This window comes from Lepisma saccharinum, chromosome 27 (assembly GCF_977018435.1).
Source record: "Lepisma saccharinum chromosome 27, izLepSacc3.1, whole genome shotgun sequence".
Lineage (NCBI taxonomy): Eukaryota > Metazoa > Arthropoda > Insecta > Zygentoma > Lepismatidae > Lepisma > Lepisma saccharinum.
This window is the reverse complement of record NC_139255.1, coordinates 30,073,154-30,089,737: the sequence shown is the minus strand read 5'-3', so window position 1 is coordinate 30,089,737 and position 16,584 is coordinate 30,073,154. Positions and strand designations below refer to the sequence as shown.

The 16,584-nt window shown below is 37.0% G+C and overlaps 1 protein-coding gene across 2 annotated transcripts in view; it reads left to right on the top strand.

Annotated features, from left to right (window-relative positions):
- The window catches only part of Erk7 (Extracellularly regulated kinase 7), a 39,355-nt gene extending 26,325 nt beyond the window's left edge, over positions 1-13,030 (top strand). The window contains exons 7-10 of one of the 2 annotated variants that reach the window (XM_083113072.1): positions 1,365-1,771; positions 4,399-4,613; positions 10,571-10,644; positions 12,792-12,863. In XM_083113072.1, coding sequence (XP_082969198.1) covers positions 1,365-1,771; positions 4,399-4,613; positions 10,571-10,597 — 649 coding nt within the window. In that variant the 3' untranslated portion in view covers positions 10,598-10,644; positions 12,792-12,863. Of the gene's footprint in view, positions 1-1,364; positions 1,772-4,398; positions 4,614-10,570; positions 10,645-12,791 lie in introns of both variants that reach the window. The other variant, XM_083113071.1, reaches the window with a different exon arrangement.
- The last annotated feature ends 3,554 nt before the right edge of the window (positions 13,031-16,584 follow it).

Genomic DNA, 16,584 nt, shown 5'->3' with positions numbered 1-16,584 from the left:
TCAACCCTGCCAAACTCACTCAAACATAGCGAATGAAAGCCACCAAAACACTACAGAACAACACGCAAGATCGAACGCGACGCAACAGAGCTAGTCCCGTATCAGCACTCAAATCCATTGCACTCTTCCCTCCTCTCTCTGCTAGCATGTGACCTTCACTGTAGCGTAGGTGGGTGTAGGCCACACCTTCCTTTGCAATGTGCCCCGGAAAACGATAATTGACATCAATGCCGCTAGGAGCGCTGTCGTATCCATTGCAACAGACGATGAATTTACGTGGGTAAAAATCGCCTTTTAAAAGACTGTGTGATAGTTATGCGTTATGGTGATTGATAATTACGTGAATACATCCGTTTTTCTTTAGGGGCTAAGCCCCGGAAGCCCCAAGGGACGAGACGCCACTGGGTATTGATGACTTTACAGATCCAATCTTTCTATAAATAGCTTCTGATTAGTGTAAGATTCTGCCATTTTGTTATATTTTTCTGAATATAAAGGTATAAATCACATGTTGAGGCTTGTAAAATAAAGGTCTAAATACATCGTTTCTTTTTCTACGGAATAAATCTGTTGCAGTCATCTGTTCACATAAGCAGGTGTATGAACCATTCACAGAACATTTGAGATTTTATATTGAATCAACTTTGGAACATCTAAACTATGACTACAGACCATGAACGAAACAGCACTTCCCCTAGACATAAAAACTTAACAGATCAGCCTTAGAAAAATGAACTCTAGAAGTAACAACAAACCTTGAATGATTCTTGAAGTTAGAGAAAGGTCATCTGCCTCCTGCAAGAGAAGGTTGTTGTTGCACCACTGGGCCTGGATCACACTATAATCTCCAGCCCAGTTTGATCTGAAGTGGTGTTTCAGTATATCAACCACGTGATTTACGGATAGGCTTCTGAGGGGTTAAACAAACTTTCGGTTTCATATTCAACTTCCCTGGCTTTGTCTTACTTTCTGGAATTTAAACTAAAACTGCATGGTATAACATCCCATTTAGGGCAGGACCTGCCAAGCAGTTTTTCATTGGATGATACATGTTAAGCGTATTGAGTTCCATTGCCACTGTGTTCTGACTTTTCAGACCAAAGTCTGCTGTTTTCAAGTAGCTCCCAAATTATCCTCACAATGCTGAATCAACACAAAAATCTTGGGAGCTCCCACTGGGAAACAAATTCAGCACCACTCACTCCAAAGATAAGTGTGCTAACTATTTGCCTATGTGAGAGCTCTCTTACTTTGTCAAACCTAAAGTACATTATGAATAATTTCATTACACTTCTTGTATTTATTGCCTTACATTTTGAGCAGTCATAACAGTAGGTGGTATTAATTTATTTCTTCTTTTCTAGGTTTCACAATCCTATAAATGAAATGGTTCTTTATCATGATATTGTTCCTCCTCTTAGCGATGATGTCCAGCTAACGGTAGATGAATATAGGAATAAATTGTATGAATTTCTGAAACTGAAAAGATATAAACAGTGTCTTCCCATTAGACATAAAGAAGAACCAAAGCAAATGAGCACAATTCAAAAATCTAAGAGCATTAAACCAAAAGAAGGTAAAATCAAAGAAGAGAATTCTGTTAAGAACAAGTCGAGAAGAGAGAAACTAGACAGAGAGAAAATTGTTCGTCATCAGTCGATGGAAGAAGAACAAAATAGAAACTGTGCTCATGTGAATAATGATAGAATATCGGTGTCTGATGTGAACTACAGGCATCACGTGTGTTCTAGTCATATACCAGTATGTAATGGTGAGTACTGTATATTGATATATGAACGTGGTGCATGTGAATAGTTTGGTTGTGGGTAAGCAGTGTTTTGAAGTAAGACGTACTATTTTAGGTTTTTAACCTATTTTGTCCTTTAAAGGTATATAAGAAATAATAAGTTATGTCAGCGTTTCGTTAAAAAACACAACTGATGAAGTTTTATAATGCCTAAAAAAAACTATTTTGCTTCTTATAACCTATTTTAGGTTTATGTGCCTAAATCAAGCCCTTTTTTAGGTTTTTTATATTTTTAAAGGTTTTACAGGATTTTTATGTCACACAGAGGCATTTGCTGTGTTTGATCACGAAAAATTCAGTGACAAGTGTGTTTGAAACGTACTCTCTGTCAATTTCCCATCCTCCAAGTCCATGGTGATATTTCAAAGCTCTAAACGAAGCAAAATCTCTGGTGCCAATGTTACCTGTACAATCCAAAGTGGTCTGATCTGTGTGGTCTTGTTCACTTTCGCGTCACTTTGGTACTTTGTGGAATTCACGCCTTGCAAACTAACATTTCAGCATTGAAGTTTGCACCACTGACTATGTTTTGGTTGAAAGATGATCCTCACAGACAAAATTGCGGAGTTTTACAGTGGAAAAAGAAAATTGTTGCCTAACTATAAGGCGAAGGGTGGATTTTAATAGCAAATTTCCAGTGGTAAGTTCTGCCATCGCCGTAGGGCTAGGCAACACACATAACATTATGCAAGATAGTGCGTATTTCTGGATATAGGTGTCCCATTTTCATTGCCGGTGAATATACCTAATCAGCATTTTTCAGAAATTTTGAACTATTTTAAGACTTTTTGAACCTATTTTAGGATTTTTAGAGCCTATTTTAGGATTTTTAGAGCCTATTTTAGGATTTTTAGAACCTATTTTAGGATTTTTAGCCTATTTTAGGATTTTTAGAACCTATTTTAGGATTTTTAGAGCCCATTTTAGGATTTTTAGAACCTATTTTAGGATTTTTAGAGCCTATTTTAGGATTTTTTGAACCTATTTTAGGATTTTTAGAGCCTATTTTAGGAACCTAAAAGCACACTTTTTAGAACCTAAAAATCCGAGGTCTAGTTATAAGTTCACAAAAAACACACCAACAATGTATTCTTACATTTTAAAATCTGTTATTTACTGATTTCAATAAGCAAATATATAACGATAACAAAAAATAAAAGTAAAGTGCTCCTTTGCACCATGCCATGAAGGCATATAGGGGGTGTGGAGTTAGGACCCCCACACTTTCTTGATCATGGCCCCTGGTTGCCTTTACCCACCCAGAGCTTCCTCCAGGTACCCACTTTGTATGATGCTGGGTGGATGCCAGAGCCGCTTGAACAGGGGAAAAAAATCCTGGTTCTCCCCCACCGGGGATCGAACCCAGGCCCCTCACATGGTAGTCAGATGCCCTAACAATATAAATACAACAATATAAAATAAATAATAATGACAAGACAACAAATTATTGGGTGCGCTTGGACCCCACAGCCCAAGTAACTAGTTATTTTTTGAAGTGAGTAACTGTAACTCAGTTATTTTTTCATATGACGAGCAAGAAAATTAATAGTTATTTTACAGTTACTTTTCCCTACATTTCAACAGTGCACCTAATCATGGTGTGCTAAAAACAATAAAAGTAAAATTTTATTTTCATAGGCAATATGCATTTCTTGTGAGCAAATGTTTTCCATCATGTAATTTTTACAATTATAATTGTTTCCTTGGAATTTTCTTACCTCTATATTTTCATATTAAAGCATATGAGGTTTATTAAAAAATTAATGAAAAATAGTGTTAATTGTAGGTAGTCATAAGTATACTGCTTGCAGTTCATACATAAATTAAATTCTATGTGTTACAGGTAATTTAGAATAAAGAACAGTAACAGTAAATACTGGTAAATGTAACTAAATTATGATTCGAAAAGAATAACTGTTTTTAAGCAAAGTTTCCAAGATTGTGTGGAAGTTAATAATTATGATGATTAGAGTTGAACTGATATTGATTCTGACACAAACAGACTTTGAAGCTTTCCTGGTGGCGAATGATGAAGATGAAGAAGTTTTCTTGGGATATCAACCAGATGATTTCCAGATAGGATTCTGAGCTTTCGAGAGCTAACGTCACTCTCATCTTCGGGGATTGAAGCTTCTCAGAAGCCTAACCGGAAATCACCTGGTTGGTATCCCGAAAAAAAAAACCTATTCAGATCTTAAAAATTTACATAAAGCATCTCCCTCCTATTTCACTGTAGTAACCACGTAGATAAAACAAGCACCCTTGGACATGAAAATAAACAATGTCTGGCGGACGCAATGGAAGTGATCACAAATACAGTGCTTTCCAGCCATCATTTGAAAAGGAATTCAGTATGCACTCTCATACTTCATAAAGGTCCTCTCCGATGGTGCAGTGGTAGCGTCATCACCTTGTAATCAAGGGGTCACAGGTTCGATACCCGGTGGAGGCACATAGAGGTTGGGATCCCACTTTAAGCTGTAGGTCCAGTCCCGATTAGCCTTACCGTGCATAACACCAACTCAATCAATCATACTTAATTACTTGGAAATATGAAGAGAAATAGAATTTAGTTTCATTTTTGCTTTCAGGGCACACAGCACTAAGAAGAGTCCAAAGACATTTCAGTGTAGTCAATATGCTTGACCAGAATCCAAGTGAAAACAGCGAGTTTCGAGAAGCAAGGGGTAGCAAATCATGCATTGGTATAAAGAATGCCGAGAAAAGAGCTTTTACGAAAACCATTGGAGGCCCTGTTTACTCCTCCCCTCAGGCCAAGCAACAGGAAATTCATCCTGTAAGACCAGTAAGTAATGTCAACTTAGTCAATAAGTGCGTTCCTGGGATCATGTTTTTCATGCTAACCCCAAACAGGATCAAATATTTTTCATGTATCTGTGTTTGCTTGATCAGAGCTTGAAAATTTATTTTTAAAAATGGAACTACTTCAGTTAGGGAGCTTTCACACCAAAGTGACACATGACACTTGGAAATGGAACCTTCAAAAATAAATGCAACCTTTCATACTGGAATGACACAACAAGCTTCATATGTCACTTGGACTGGACTGTTTTTCATCATGTCACCTCGGTCTGTTAGTTGTCTGTGAACAGTGAATGTTTTTTTTTGTTAGACTGGAGGGGGGAAGTGCCTATTTGGGTGTGTATAATTTGTGGTATTCACACAGGAGTGACATGTGATACATACTACGAGCAAAAGAGCAGCAACATTTCACACCATAGCGGCAAGTATTCGATTGGTGAAATCCCCAAGCAACATCTATTGCCTGTTGCTTGTCACTTTGGTGTAAAATCTCCCTTAGTGTCAATTTGGTATGAAACCCATGTGCCACTTGTCATTTGTCACTTCAGTCTGATAGGTCTGTAATAAAAGAGGAAAAGAAAAAAGGAACTACACATGGAGACAAAAAAATAGGCAGCTGGCAGAATTTCTATTGGAAATTGCTTCCAGAGCACCCAATCATAACTGGATTTGTTCACAGGAGGACTGATACTTAGACTAGATTAGGGCTGAACTAATAGGAATATCGTTAGTAGAGTCCCTTGAGTAAAATATCTTCTCTCCCCCCCTCCCAAAACCCAAAAAGTTGGCTGATTCGGCAATGGGCTACATTGGAATAAACTAAGCTCACAATTGGATAGATGCCAATTTATTAGTAGCCATTAAGTTTAGGCAAGCTTAGATCCTCAGCAATCCCTATGGAAATGAATGAGTCAATAACGGTTACTGTTCGCCTACCCTTCTTAGCAATTGAGTGGCTAACTAGTCCACCTTTGAGTGGTTTCTCTTAAAACTTTTCTTACCAATTTGTGAGGAAGATGCTCATTTGGAATAATTAAATTTAAACAACCAAAAATTGTTATTATTATCAAATTAGGTAGTGGCTCTGAATATTTAATGACTTTTGCAAGTTTTATTGGAGTATTTGGAAGTGTTTTAGAATATTGGTAACAACTGTGGAGATGCGTTTGATGGTTGGAGAAACAAATTAGTACACATAGAAGCTTCCTTAAGTATTCCAGAGAAATTATGATTTAAAAGTAGCTTATGTGAGTCTCCATGCTTCACATTGAGTAGCTGTTCTTGGTTCGCAATCGTCTCAGACATGAAGTACCGGCAAATTTTCAGGCTAGCCTGAAAGAGGCTCTTGTTCTTGAGATTAGATATTACATGATCAGGTGTTGGAAGCCCCAATCCTGACCTGCCTAACCTAAAAATGAAAGCATTTAGGGATGCAATGCCCCTTCGCACCTCATGTCACATGACATAGTAGTATCAGCAGTCTATATCCAAGATGACAGTAAACAAATAGCTGCTAGAAAACAAATATGCATTTAGGAGTTCACATACGGGAAACATGGTTCTCCAGAAAACACATAGTAAGCCTCTGAAGTATGTGAACAGGCATAAATAGAAATCGAACCATGCAAAAAAAGTTTGGAATTAAATGATGGGAACTTGGGCTTCAAATTAATCACATATTGTATTTACATCTTTTAGAGTTCAGTTATCATATTCAAATACATTTAAAATGATGATCAACTTTCTAGCCATACTTGATTCTTTTATGCAATAAGAATTAATAACTTTTTGTTGCCATCTATGGATGAAGAATACAATAATTCTCTGAATGTTAGTTACAATGGTTCTACATTAGAGATTGGAGATTATCCATTGTCTAGTGCTTGAAACTATACTTGATCTAACACTACGTTTTGAGGGAGCACCTCTTCTCTCGTCTTCAGGTGAAATTCCATTTGCTGGTGGTGGGGATCGAACCTTTGACAGATCTGTGATTTTACTACAAATCCAGGGCTCTAACCAACTACTCCATCATGTCTCACTTATGCTACTACTTCTATTTTCTGAGGAGAGGGGACCATATGAGACCACCTGGGTTATTGGAAAAGATAAACAGAATCATTTAGTAGTACAGAATTCTGGGGGACGCTATGGAGTAGTTGATTATAGCACCGGATTTGTAGTAAGATCACAGGTCTGTCATAGGTTCGATTCCCACAACCGGCAAAATAAATTTCACCTGAAGAGAGAAGAGGTGCTCTCTTGAAACATAGTCTTAGAATAAGTATAGTTTAAAGCACTAGGACAATGGATAACATCCAATTAACATTGCATGCTAATGAAGAAGTCAGGATTGCCCAACTGGCCAGCAGAACCCTGAACCAGATATGTCTGATTGCTACAGCATGCTTGGGAACCAGCAATTGCTGGCCTTCATGCTCTCTCTATTTTCCCCACATGTTACATTAGCACACTTCTGCCATACTGTCTATACTGTGACTGCTGGTATACTTCCTAATACAGAAACTTGTTAGTTCCTAAACTTTGAAGAAAAATGGAACTCAATCATGAGAAGACTGTTTGCTTAATACTGTAGGAAAAGGAAGCTAAGAAGCCTGGGTAACGTGAAATAGATATTAAACATAACAGAAGAAAGTTGAAAATACAAAAATTCAAAGAATGAAACAGTCTGAGGTAGAAATGAGCTTAAGGCTGGCCAGGGGGTTCTGGAAAGACTCTGAAAAACTCTAAAGGTTTTGCCCCACTGAACTTTCCCTGTGGCAAGCTGGAGAAAGAAAGGTCTGTAAACTGGATGGTTGTAGGAGGGAGAAGACTCAGCATTACACTTATGGGAGTATTATTTTACTTGTTCTCTTGGGAATATCAAACTTCCGATGGTGTAGAAAAACACATGAACAGATAGAGGACACGTTGAAGATTTTATTTGTTGTTGGAAAAGTTGAAAACTTCCATTTGATTAGCCGTAACTTGAAGGTGTTGCATTCTTTTTCTACCTAAGGAATGGATGGGATTCTGAAAATTCTTATTCCTCACATTTTTCAAACATCGTGTCTAGCTTAATACTCAACTTGAAAACCTGCATCCACTTGCATCATGGGGAGAAATTCATACTCTCTTTTATAGTAACTTTTTTAATAGCAATACCCATTTTGACGGTATTGAAATAAATGCACACCTGATGCAAAATTGTCATTCTTCGCCTTAATAGAGAATCATGGAAACAAAGTAAAACAAGATGAAAGAGAAATGTGTGAAGAAATTGAACACAAAATGGGACAGAATAAAGTAGATGTAGCATACAAAATGGTGAGGAACAACTTTAATGGACAAGAACAAGGTATATGGTACAGAGAATAGGAAAGGACACCTCTGATAGAAAGGGAAGAGAAAGCAGCCAGATGAAAAGTATACTTGGAGGAACTACAGCTGCTGGAGACATTTGGAAATGAAGGTATTTAAAGGAAGATCAGAAAGGGTTTCGAAGTGTTGCATGAAGGAAAGGCTTCAGGAGTGCATCAGTTTCCAGCAGAGTGACTAAGCTGTTCAGGAGAGAAAAAAAAAATATTTGAGGAACTGTAAGAATAACCTGAGGACTTCACTAATAACATAATGTAAGAATAACCTGAGAACTTCATTAATAACATAATGTAAGAATAACCTGAGGACTTCAATAATAACGTAATAGTAATGATACCCAAAGAATCAGGAGCAAAAAAATGAGGATAATCGTACTACCAGTCTGAAATTTCATGGCTCAAAAATACTGAAAAGGATTACATATGGAAGTTTGGATTTGGAAGGAAGGGTGAAATACAAGAGGCTATGCTGGCACTACAACTCTTGGTTGAAGGCAGGATAAGAAACTATTAGGGGTGAGATGATAGTGATGCCGATGTATCAGAAAGTATCGGTTGTATTTTATTGACCGATACTTTTCCAGCATTTTTATCATTTGCAGGGGTCCGCAAAAATGCTGCATGACACTTCCACAGTGTCTAATTATCCTGGAAGTCATGCAAAATTTGAAGTTTGCATTGATTTTGTAACAATATTATGTGAAAAACTGTATTTTGTGATTACATAACATTTTTTTCTTTTATATTCTGATGTAAATGATGTTTATTAATAATGAGAAGTATGTTCACTAAAGATTCTTTGAACCAAAGAATGTGATTCCATATCTGTTGTTTCCGAGAAACTTTTTACAGTAAAAAAAACGAGGTGTGGCTAGAAAAAACCCGGATTGATGTTGCTGTCGACAAACTGCAAGCACGTCAAGGATAAGCGGTGCATGGGTGTATAACGTGATATCTTGCCTACCGGCTGTGTGATTGCCCAGGGTGCGTGGCGCTCAGTTCTTTTGTAGTTTGTGGACGAAGTGAACCGTACATCTGTGCTCTGTCGGAAAAGAAATTAAGTGTGAAAGTGGAACAGTGTATCTATCTGAAGTTTCTTATTAAACTCGGAAAATCTGCCACAGAAACTTATGGTTTGCTGAAGGAAGTGTACGGAGATGTGTGTTTATCACGCACTCAAGTATTTGAGTGGTTTCAAAGGTTTAGAGAGGGACGAGAAGCGATTGCGAACGACAAGCGTTCTGGATGGTCTTGCATGTCAAAAGTGGAATCAAACATTGCAAATGTCGGTGAATTGATTCGAATTGTGTACCCGAAGGTCAAACTGTCAACCAACAATATTTCATTACAATGCTGACGACCCTTCATGGGCAAGTAAGAAGACGACAACCTGATTTGTGGAAAAGCAAGTCATGGATTCTTCATCAGGACAATGTTTCTGCCCACTCGGCATTGTCAGTCAAGGCTTTATTTGCCAAGTATGGGATCCCAGTGTTAGAACATCCACCCTATTTGCCGGATCTCACTCCGTGCGACTTTTTTCTATTCCCAAAGGTCAAATCAGCACTGAAAGGAACCAGATTTAAGACCGTAGAATGTGTGAAAACAAAAGTGACGGAGGTCATGAACATGGTTTCGGAAAATGATATCCAGCACTGTCTCCAGCAATGGAAGATTCGTATGGAGCGGTGTATCGATAGTGCAGGGGAGTACTTTGAAGGGCATAATGTTCATATTGTACAAAATAACCAATAAAATATTTTGTAGCAACAGTCTGGTTTTTTTCTAGCCTCACCTCGTATTTTGATCTGTTATGGGGTGAATAATTTATGGACACCCTGTATACCAGACAAGGATGGTGCATGTTACAATTGATTTTCAGGTTATGCACTGAGGAAGCAACAAAAGAAGTAAACGAGATATTAAATGTTGGAGTTAAGTGAAATTAATATACTCTGATTTGCAGATGACGTAGCACTCCTGACGGAGGATGAAACAGGCATTAACAAAGTAGTAAATGAAATGGAAGAAGTTAAAAAGTTAAAATAGTTAACTCCTTTACTTTCATATTTTCTCACACACACAGGCACTGAGAAATGTATAAACAAGGTTCCACTGTACTCAAACATTTAACATTACACTCTTATTATATTTTTATTTTATAGTGTAATAATTGCAACTATTTTGTTCATGTACAAAAGTCAAAATCGAATATTATGATCGCCAGACAGACAGTAAATATTGAAGTCATTACGGAGACTTGGGGGATCAAGTTTAGTAATAATAAAAGGTGCTCAAAGAGTAAAATAAATTAATGTGTTAACATTTATAGCGAAGTTTTTTAGGATGTAAAACTGTTTTACTATTATTTTGAACACTGTGTAACAACTGCTATTTTTGCAATACAAGCACATGCAATTGTAGTTAAATAGCCATTGCAAAAGTAGTCAAGTTAACATTTGAGAATTGTGTAGTTGGATTGTAATAGTGAAGTAATTTATGCCTATATTTATATTCTGTTCCAAGATCGAAATTTTCTGCCATAAATCCATATTTCTTGCAGTTAACCTGCAAAATGGGACTGATATAGCACTTCCTATTGGTTGGAGGTTGTAGTGCATACGCACCTTTACCAAGGTATATTATATAAAGATATTTATTTTTGTCCCACTAAATAAAATGTGTATATGTTGCACACCACAGAATGTTTACATCTGAATTCGGATTTGTTGTTTTAACCATGAAACCTGTATGCTGCATTATTTTTTAATTTAGCATGACTTGTTTGTTTTGTGCTATTGATGGCTTACTTACTGCACCTTTTACGACGTAATTGTGCTTTGAAAAATATGGAACTTATACATACTAGGAATATCATTGATGAATCAGTATTATATCACTATCAATTTATATATCAGTAAATTACCAACTATTTTATCAATTGGATATTTATATAAATATTGTAATTGAGAACATAACTCTACAATTTCATTTTTGTTCTTTCGATTCATTTCTAGGTAAGGTGTTAGGAACTTGCAAATGGGTTTCTGAAACACATCGTTTGCATTTGCATCCATTTTTTAAAACAGCCAAGACTGGTTAAGTGGTAGAAAGTAATAATGCAGAACTTCATATTCCAAGGATAACAAGTAGGAAGATTATATTTACGAAAGAGTAAATACAGATGGGTCCCCTTCTTGTTACGATTTCTTTCACATGCACAGTCACTGAAGATGTGGTCTGTGGCCATGAAAATTCAAAGATTTCCAATGCTCTGATGTTTCCTATTTCCTTCACATTTTATTATATTATGCTTTCTGATGCTCTTTCTTTTCTTTCAAAACAAACACACACACAAACATACATACATATCTACGAGGGATGATCGAAAAAAAAGGTTACAAAGCCTATTATGACGTATGTGTTAGACATAGCTGGAAGATCAACACACCTGATGATGGACGGCACTCAACACTAGTCCTCGATGTAATCACCTTTTATGTTCAAGCACTTGTCACAACGGTAGATGAGGTTTTCCATACCAGTTGCACAGAAATCCGCATCAAGGCAGTTCTTTTGACATCATCACATGTCAGATAATGGTGGCCAGCCAACCAAATGGTAGTCCCAGCTCAGCTGATATTGAGCGTAATGTTCTTCTTCTGTCCTCACAAATACACTCATCCACAAGAGCACAGTTCACGTCAGTGGTTGAGGTACTGGGCCTACCGCTGTGTCCAGGGTTGTCATTAACAATACTGGTCTGTCCTTCTTTGAAGGCACGACACCACTTCGCTACATGTTGCCTTGAAATTGTCCCCTCCCCATACACCTCCACAATCTGCCTATGAATGTCAGCAGGTGTAGTGTTTTTGGCCCACAGGAACCGCACCACTGCCCTCACTTCTACTCTTGACCAATTTTCTAGACGAGTCACCATTTTAAATGTCCGCTTCTCGGGTATACATGGTCAGAATCCGAAGTCCTCAAACTCGCAACAAGACAAACATGTTATTAATTTACAGATACATTTTCGTTACGTTACAGTGAATAAAACAAAAGTTATATGCTTTGTAACCTTTTTTTCCGATCATCCCTCGTATATCTATCCATACACATGCGTACATATCTTCATTCCTTCATCCTTCTGCAGGTTTTTCACTGCAACCTCCAGGATTTTCGTTCTTGCATTTCACACTCCATATGAGCATAGGATTGATTTATTTTCATACTATCTATCCTATGATATCTTCTCCTTTCCAGAACCTTTCCATGTTAACCATTCCTTCTAGCACCTCCCTTAGGAACGAGTGGTTATCACTGGTTCATGTCCCAAAATTTTGACATTCAGTCACACTTCTGGGACCTTCATCATGAATTTTCTCACAGAAGTTTAAAACATTAAAAAATGGCTCGACAAATGGGTTTAACAATAAGGAGGAAAGGTAAAATCCTTAAAAGGTTGAAATAGGGATCTTGAGGATTGGTAGCACACATTCTTCAGCGACTTTCATTTATCATTAAAAAAATTGCATAAACTTTTTTGTGTAAGTTAACACAGCTTTACCATAAACACCAGCAAGCACAATGTAATCTGAGAATTGTAACAGAAAAATATGATCATATTTATATCAATGTTGCATTTTGCATGTATGTAGCATGTACAGACCCTTTCTGCAATTGCTTTATGCACCATTTGTTCTTCTCCTTGCATATTGTTATTACTGTACAGAGAAGTGTAGATTGTAAATTATCTTGAAGAGACTTTTCTGCATTTTTTACAGTTGCCCTATGACAACTATTATCCATCATGGCGAGGAAAGCCAAAGCCGACTTACGGAAAGAGACAATTCGGAAACTCTAGTAACATTCCTAGCTCAGGATCTCCAAAAGTAATGTTCCAAAGCTTCCGCCAAAGCAACGGAATTATAGCTGCTTCTGCTCTTCAGGAATTACAGAGACGTGTAGGAAGGATTGGCACTTTTTACTGACCAATGAGAGGTTTCCATTGCAATTAGGAGGGGGGGGGGGGGGGGAAGCTTGCTTAAATTTATGCGACTGGAGCATATCTTTTGTTGGTACCTTTTTGGTACTTTTATCTTTAATGTGATTAGTACAGTTTCTAAGATGTTTTTACGGAGTATGTTTTCTTGGATCGGAAGATGTATTTAATAATGCTTTAGGAATCAACAATGTAAGAAGGGAGAAAGGGAGAAGTAGCGTAAGAATTATTGTGTATGATTTTGGAATCCAGTTTGTGAAAAAGCATTCTGCATATTGTTGGTTTTATAAAAATGAAGTAGCATTTGATTATTATTAAACTTTAAGATGTATTTAATCGTGGAGTGTTTATATTGTAGCACCAAGAAATGTGCCATTTATTTACTTATTTGTGTTGATGGACTATGCTTATTCACATATTTTTTCAGTCTAGTCCCAAGTCTTCTTGTGATTTTTGTATATTTTTAGCTCCTTTTGTACATTTCAAAACACTCAACTAGGCAAACTCGTTCTGGATTCTTTTGTCATGTACACAAATAAACTTGACAATGCAAGTTTAATATTGAAAATTAATATAATATATGCAGTTGTGTATGAAAAATTAATGAAATTTGTTCTGTAGCATAATTTATAGAAATAGCAAGTCAAAAAAAGCATAAATGCTATTTGTTAAAGAAAATCTTTTATTTATATTTGCTGGAATTTAGCTTTCATGTTTTAGATTCTCTTTAAATATTGAATATGTTACATTGCTTTATGTAACAAGAATTGTGAAGTAAGTTGGCACAAAAGAGGTAAAATTGATTTGGAAGCAGCAAAAATTAAAGACTGAATTAGTAGAACTGTAATGAAGAAATTACAAAACTGCTGAAACCATTTTGCAAATTGAGAATTTGCAAAATCAGAACTTCTAATTATGTTAATCTAAAGTTACGGAATGTTTTAATTGATTACATATTTTATTATTGGAAGAATATGTACTGTATAAAGTTTTTTTTGTATTTTATAATTTCAACATGCCTTAAATATCATAAGTATTATATAATATGAATGTTTCAGTATTTCTTAAGAAATATATAATAATGATTGAAATTACATATCTGTAAATTTTACTTGTTCCAGAAATTGCTAATGTAGTTTGATTAAATAATATAAACTTATATTAGGTTTAAAATTCCGTAATAAATTTTCTGCACAAAATGAACCATAATTTTGCATCATCAATATATTGTATTACAAATTTTTCATAATAATAAAGTAAGCACTATTTCTGTAGAGCGGCGTTGAATACCTCTGTAAGAAAATAGTAGATTTTTCAATTCATTATTGCAGAGAATGTGAAATTGACGTAATAATTCTTAACTTGACACATCCAATAGGGATGGAACCAATTAATCGGTAACTTATTTGTATGGTTGATAAAGGCATATCAGCGTATCAGTTCGATCCAATCTTTCTATAAATAGCTTGCAATTTAGGGCAAAATTATGTCACTTTCTTGGTTCAATTCACGTACGCTGGTTTTGCAAGTAAAAGTTTAAATTCACAGTTTATTTTTTCTAAGGGTAAACATATTGCAGACCTCCATCATGGCCATGTTGTAAAGGCATTAGGCTTTGGGTTCAGGATATGAGACGCATGCTGGTTCGAGTCTCTTGGGGGGGGAAGCGTACCAATTTTTCTCCTGAGATTTTGTCAGTGTATGGGACCAGTGCTCACCCACCATCATGATGAAATTGAGGAGCTACGAATTAACATATTCCCTGTATGACAAATATGAGTGAGTGAGTGAGAGAGAGAGAGAGAGAGAGAGAGAGAGAGAGAGAGGTAGGTAGGTAGGTGCAATCACAAATTCGTGGCATTGTAAAAAAGGCAAAAAGTAACTATAAAGAGTCTTGCCACAAAATGAAACTAAGGAAAGCTATATATATATATATATAAATCAAAGAAGCTAAAAGGAAACACTCACCGGACAGTAGAAAAATTCAAAATTTTCGCTAATTTCATAGCATCATCGGTGTGATTGAATTTTTCTACTATCCGGTGAGTGTTTCCTTTTACCTTCTTTGATTTTTACTTAGCCCTTTTGGCCCTCCTTGCTTTTATCCATTATATATATATATATATATATATATATATATATTAGACTCTGCCACAAATAAACATTCCATATTAGGTAAGGTCAAAACTAAGTTTCCTCCTGCATGCAGCTCCATGCCTTGAAGGCACATTTAGGGGATGTGGGGAGTATGGCTCCACACCCCCACTGCATATTCTCGATCTTGGCCATTTTGGAGGTGAGTGATCAGCAGCATGCTCCAGCTGCCTTTACCCTCCAGAGTTGCCCCCAAGGACACACTGATTTGAGACTGGGTGAGCCACAGAGCCGCTTTATGCAGGGACTAGGCTGTTAAAATTCTGACACCCCATGAATCAAACCCGGGTCTTCCCCATGGCAGTCAAACACCCTACCAACTAGACAACCGTGGCTCTAATTCCATATTGCCAAAAAAATATATTTTTCAGGAACTGACGGAGCATCAACAGACTAATAATAGCACGAAAATGTGGTGTTATAAAAATGACGTGCCCCAATACAAGAACCGTTAATTTTGAAATACCATCTATAAATAGATGCTCCGCAAAAAAGGCCCATTTCAGTGAGTCTATATATAGAGCTCCACCCCAGTTAACAGGTTTATAACACAACCGAGTCAAGGAAACCCACAATAAAGACTGGGGGGGTTGTTGTGCCCACCACACGTCACCCCATAACTGGTTACATGATCGCCCACCCCTGCTGAGATATGGGGGATTAAGGCCTGCAGTCTGTTGGTAGGCACTGTCCCTCACAGGCTTTTGTGCCACAGGTGCATGTCTGTGTAAAAAATATTGCAGTTATGTATGAGGTGAAACAATCCCCTGATCATTGCAAAAAGGCATGTTGGCTCATTGAGGGTGGCCATTTCTGAAGGTGTGATCAGCACCATGCATGTTCCAGTTTCCTTTACTCCTCAGGCACCAATATTTTTAGAGGCTAGGTGAACCTTAGAACCACTTTTATGCAGAGACATGCCCAGAAAAATTACCACCCAAGATCACCTACCCAGGGAATGGCGGCCACATCTCCTGCATGGGTACTCACATAAATTAATTAAGGACATGAATGAACCATTCAGATTCTTCATGGGACTTTTACAACTTAATATTGAAGTGAAAAAATATAAATGAGCCAACAGTGTGTTGTTATCTGAATGTACGAGGGGGCATCAATAAGTTTTGCCTGTTCATAACTAGTAATTACGTGAACTTATAATAACATGCTCAATACATGTTGTGCACATGTTCTTACTCTATCACTGTGTGCTCATGTTTTTCCGATTGTACGAATTAAAGCATGGAGGAGAAGCTGATGTAAAGAGCAGTAATTGAGTTCCTGACGAAAGAGGGTTGTTCGGCTGTTGACATCCTCCATATGCACCTGAGACACATGTATGGTGATGCAGTGATCGACGTGAGCAATGTTAGGTGTTGGGTAAAGAAGTTCAAAAAGGGAAAAACCGAAATTGTGGACAA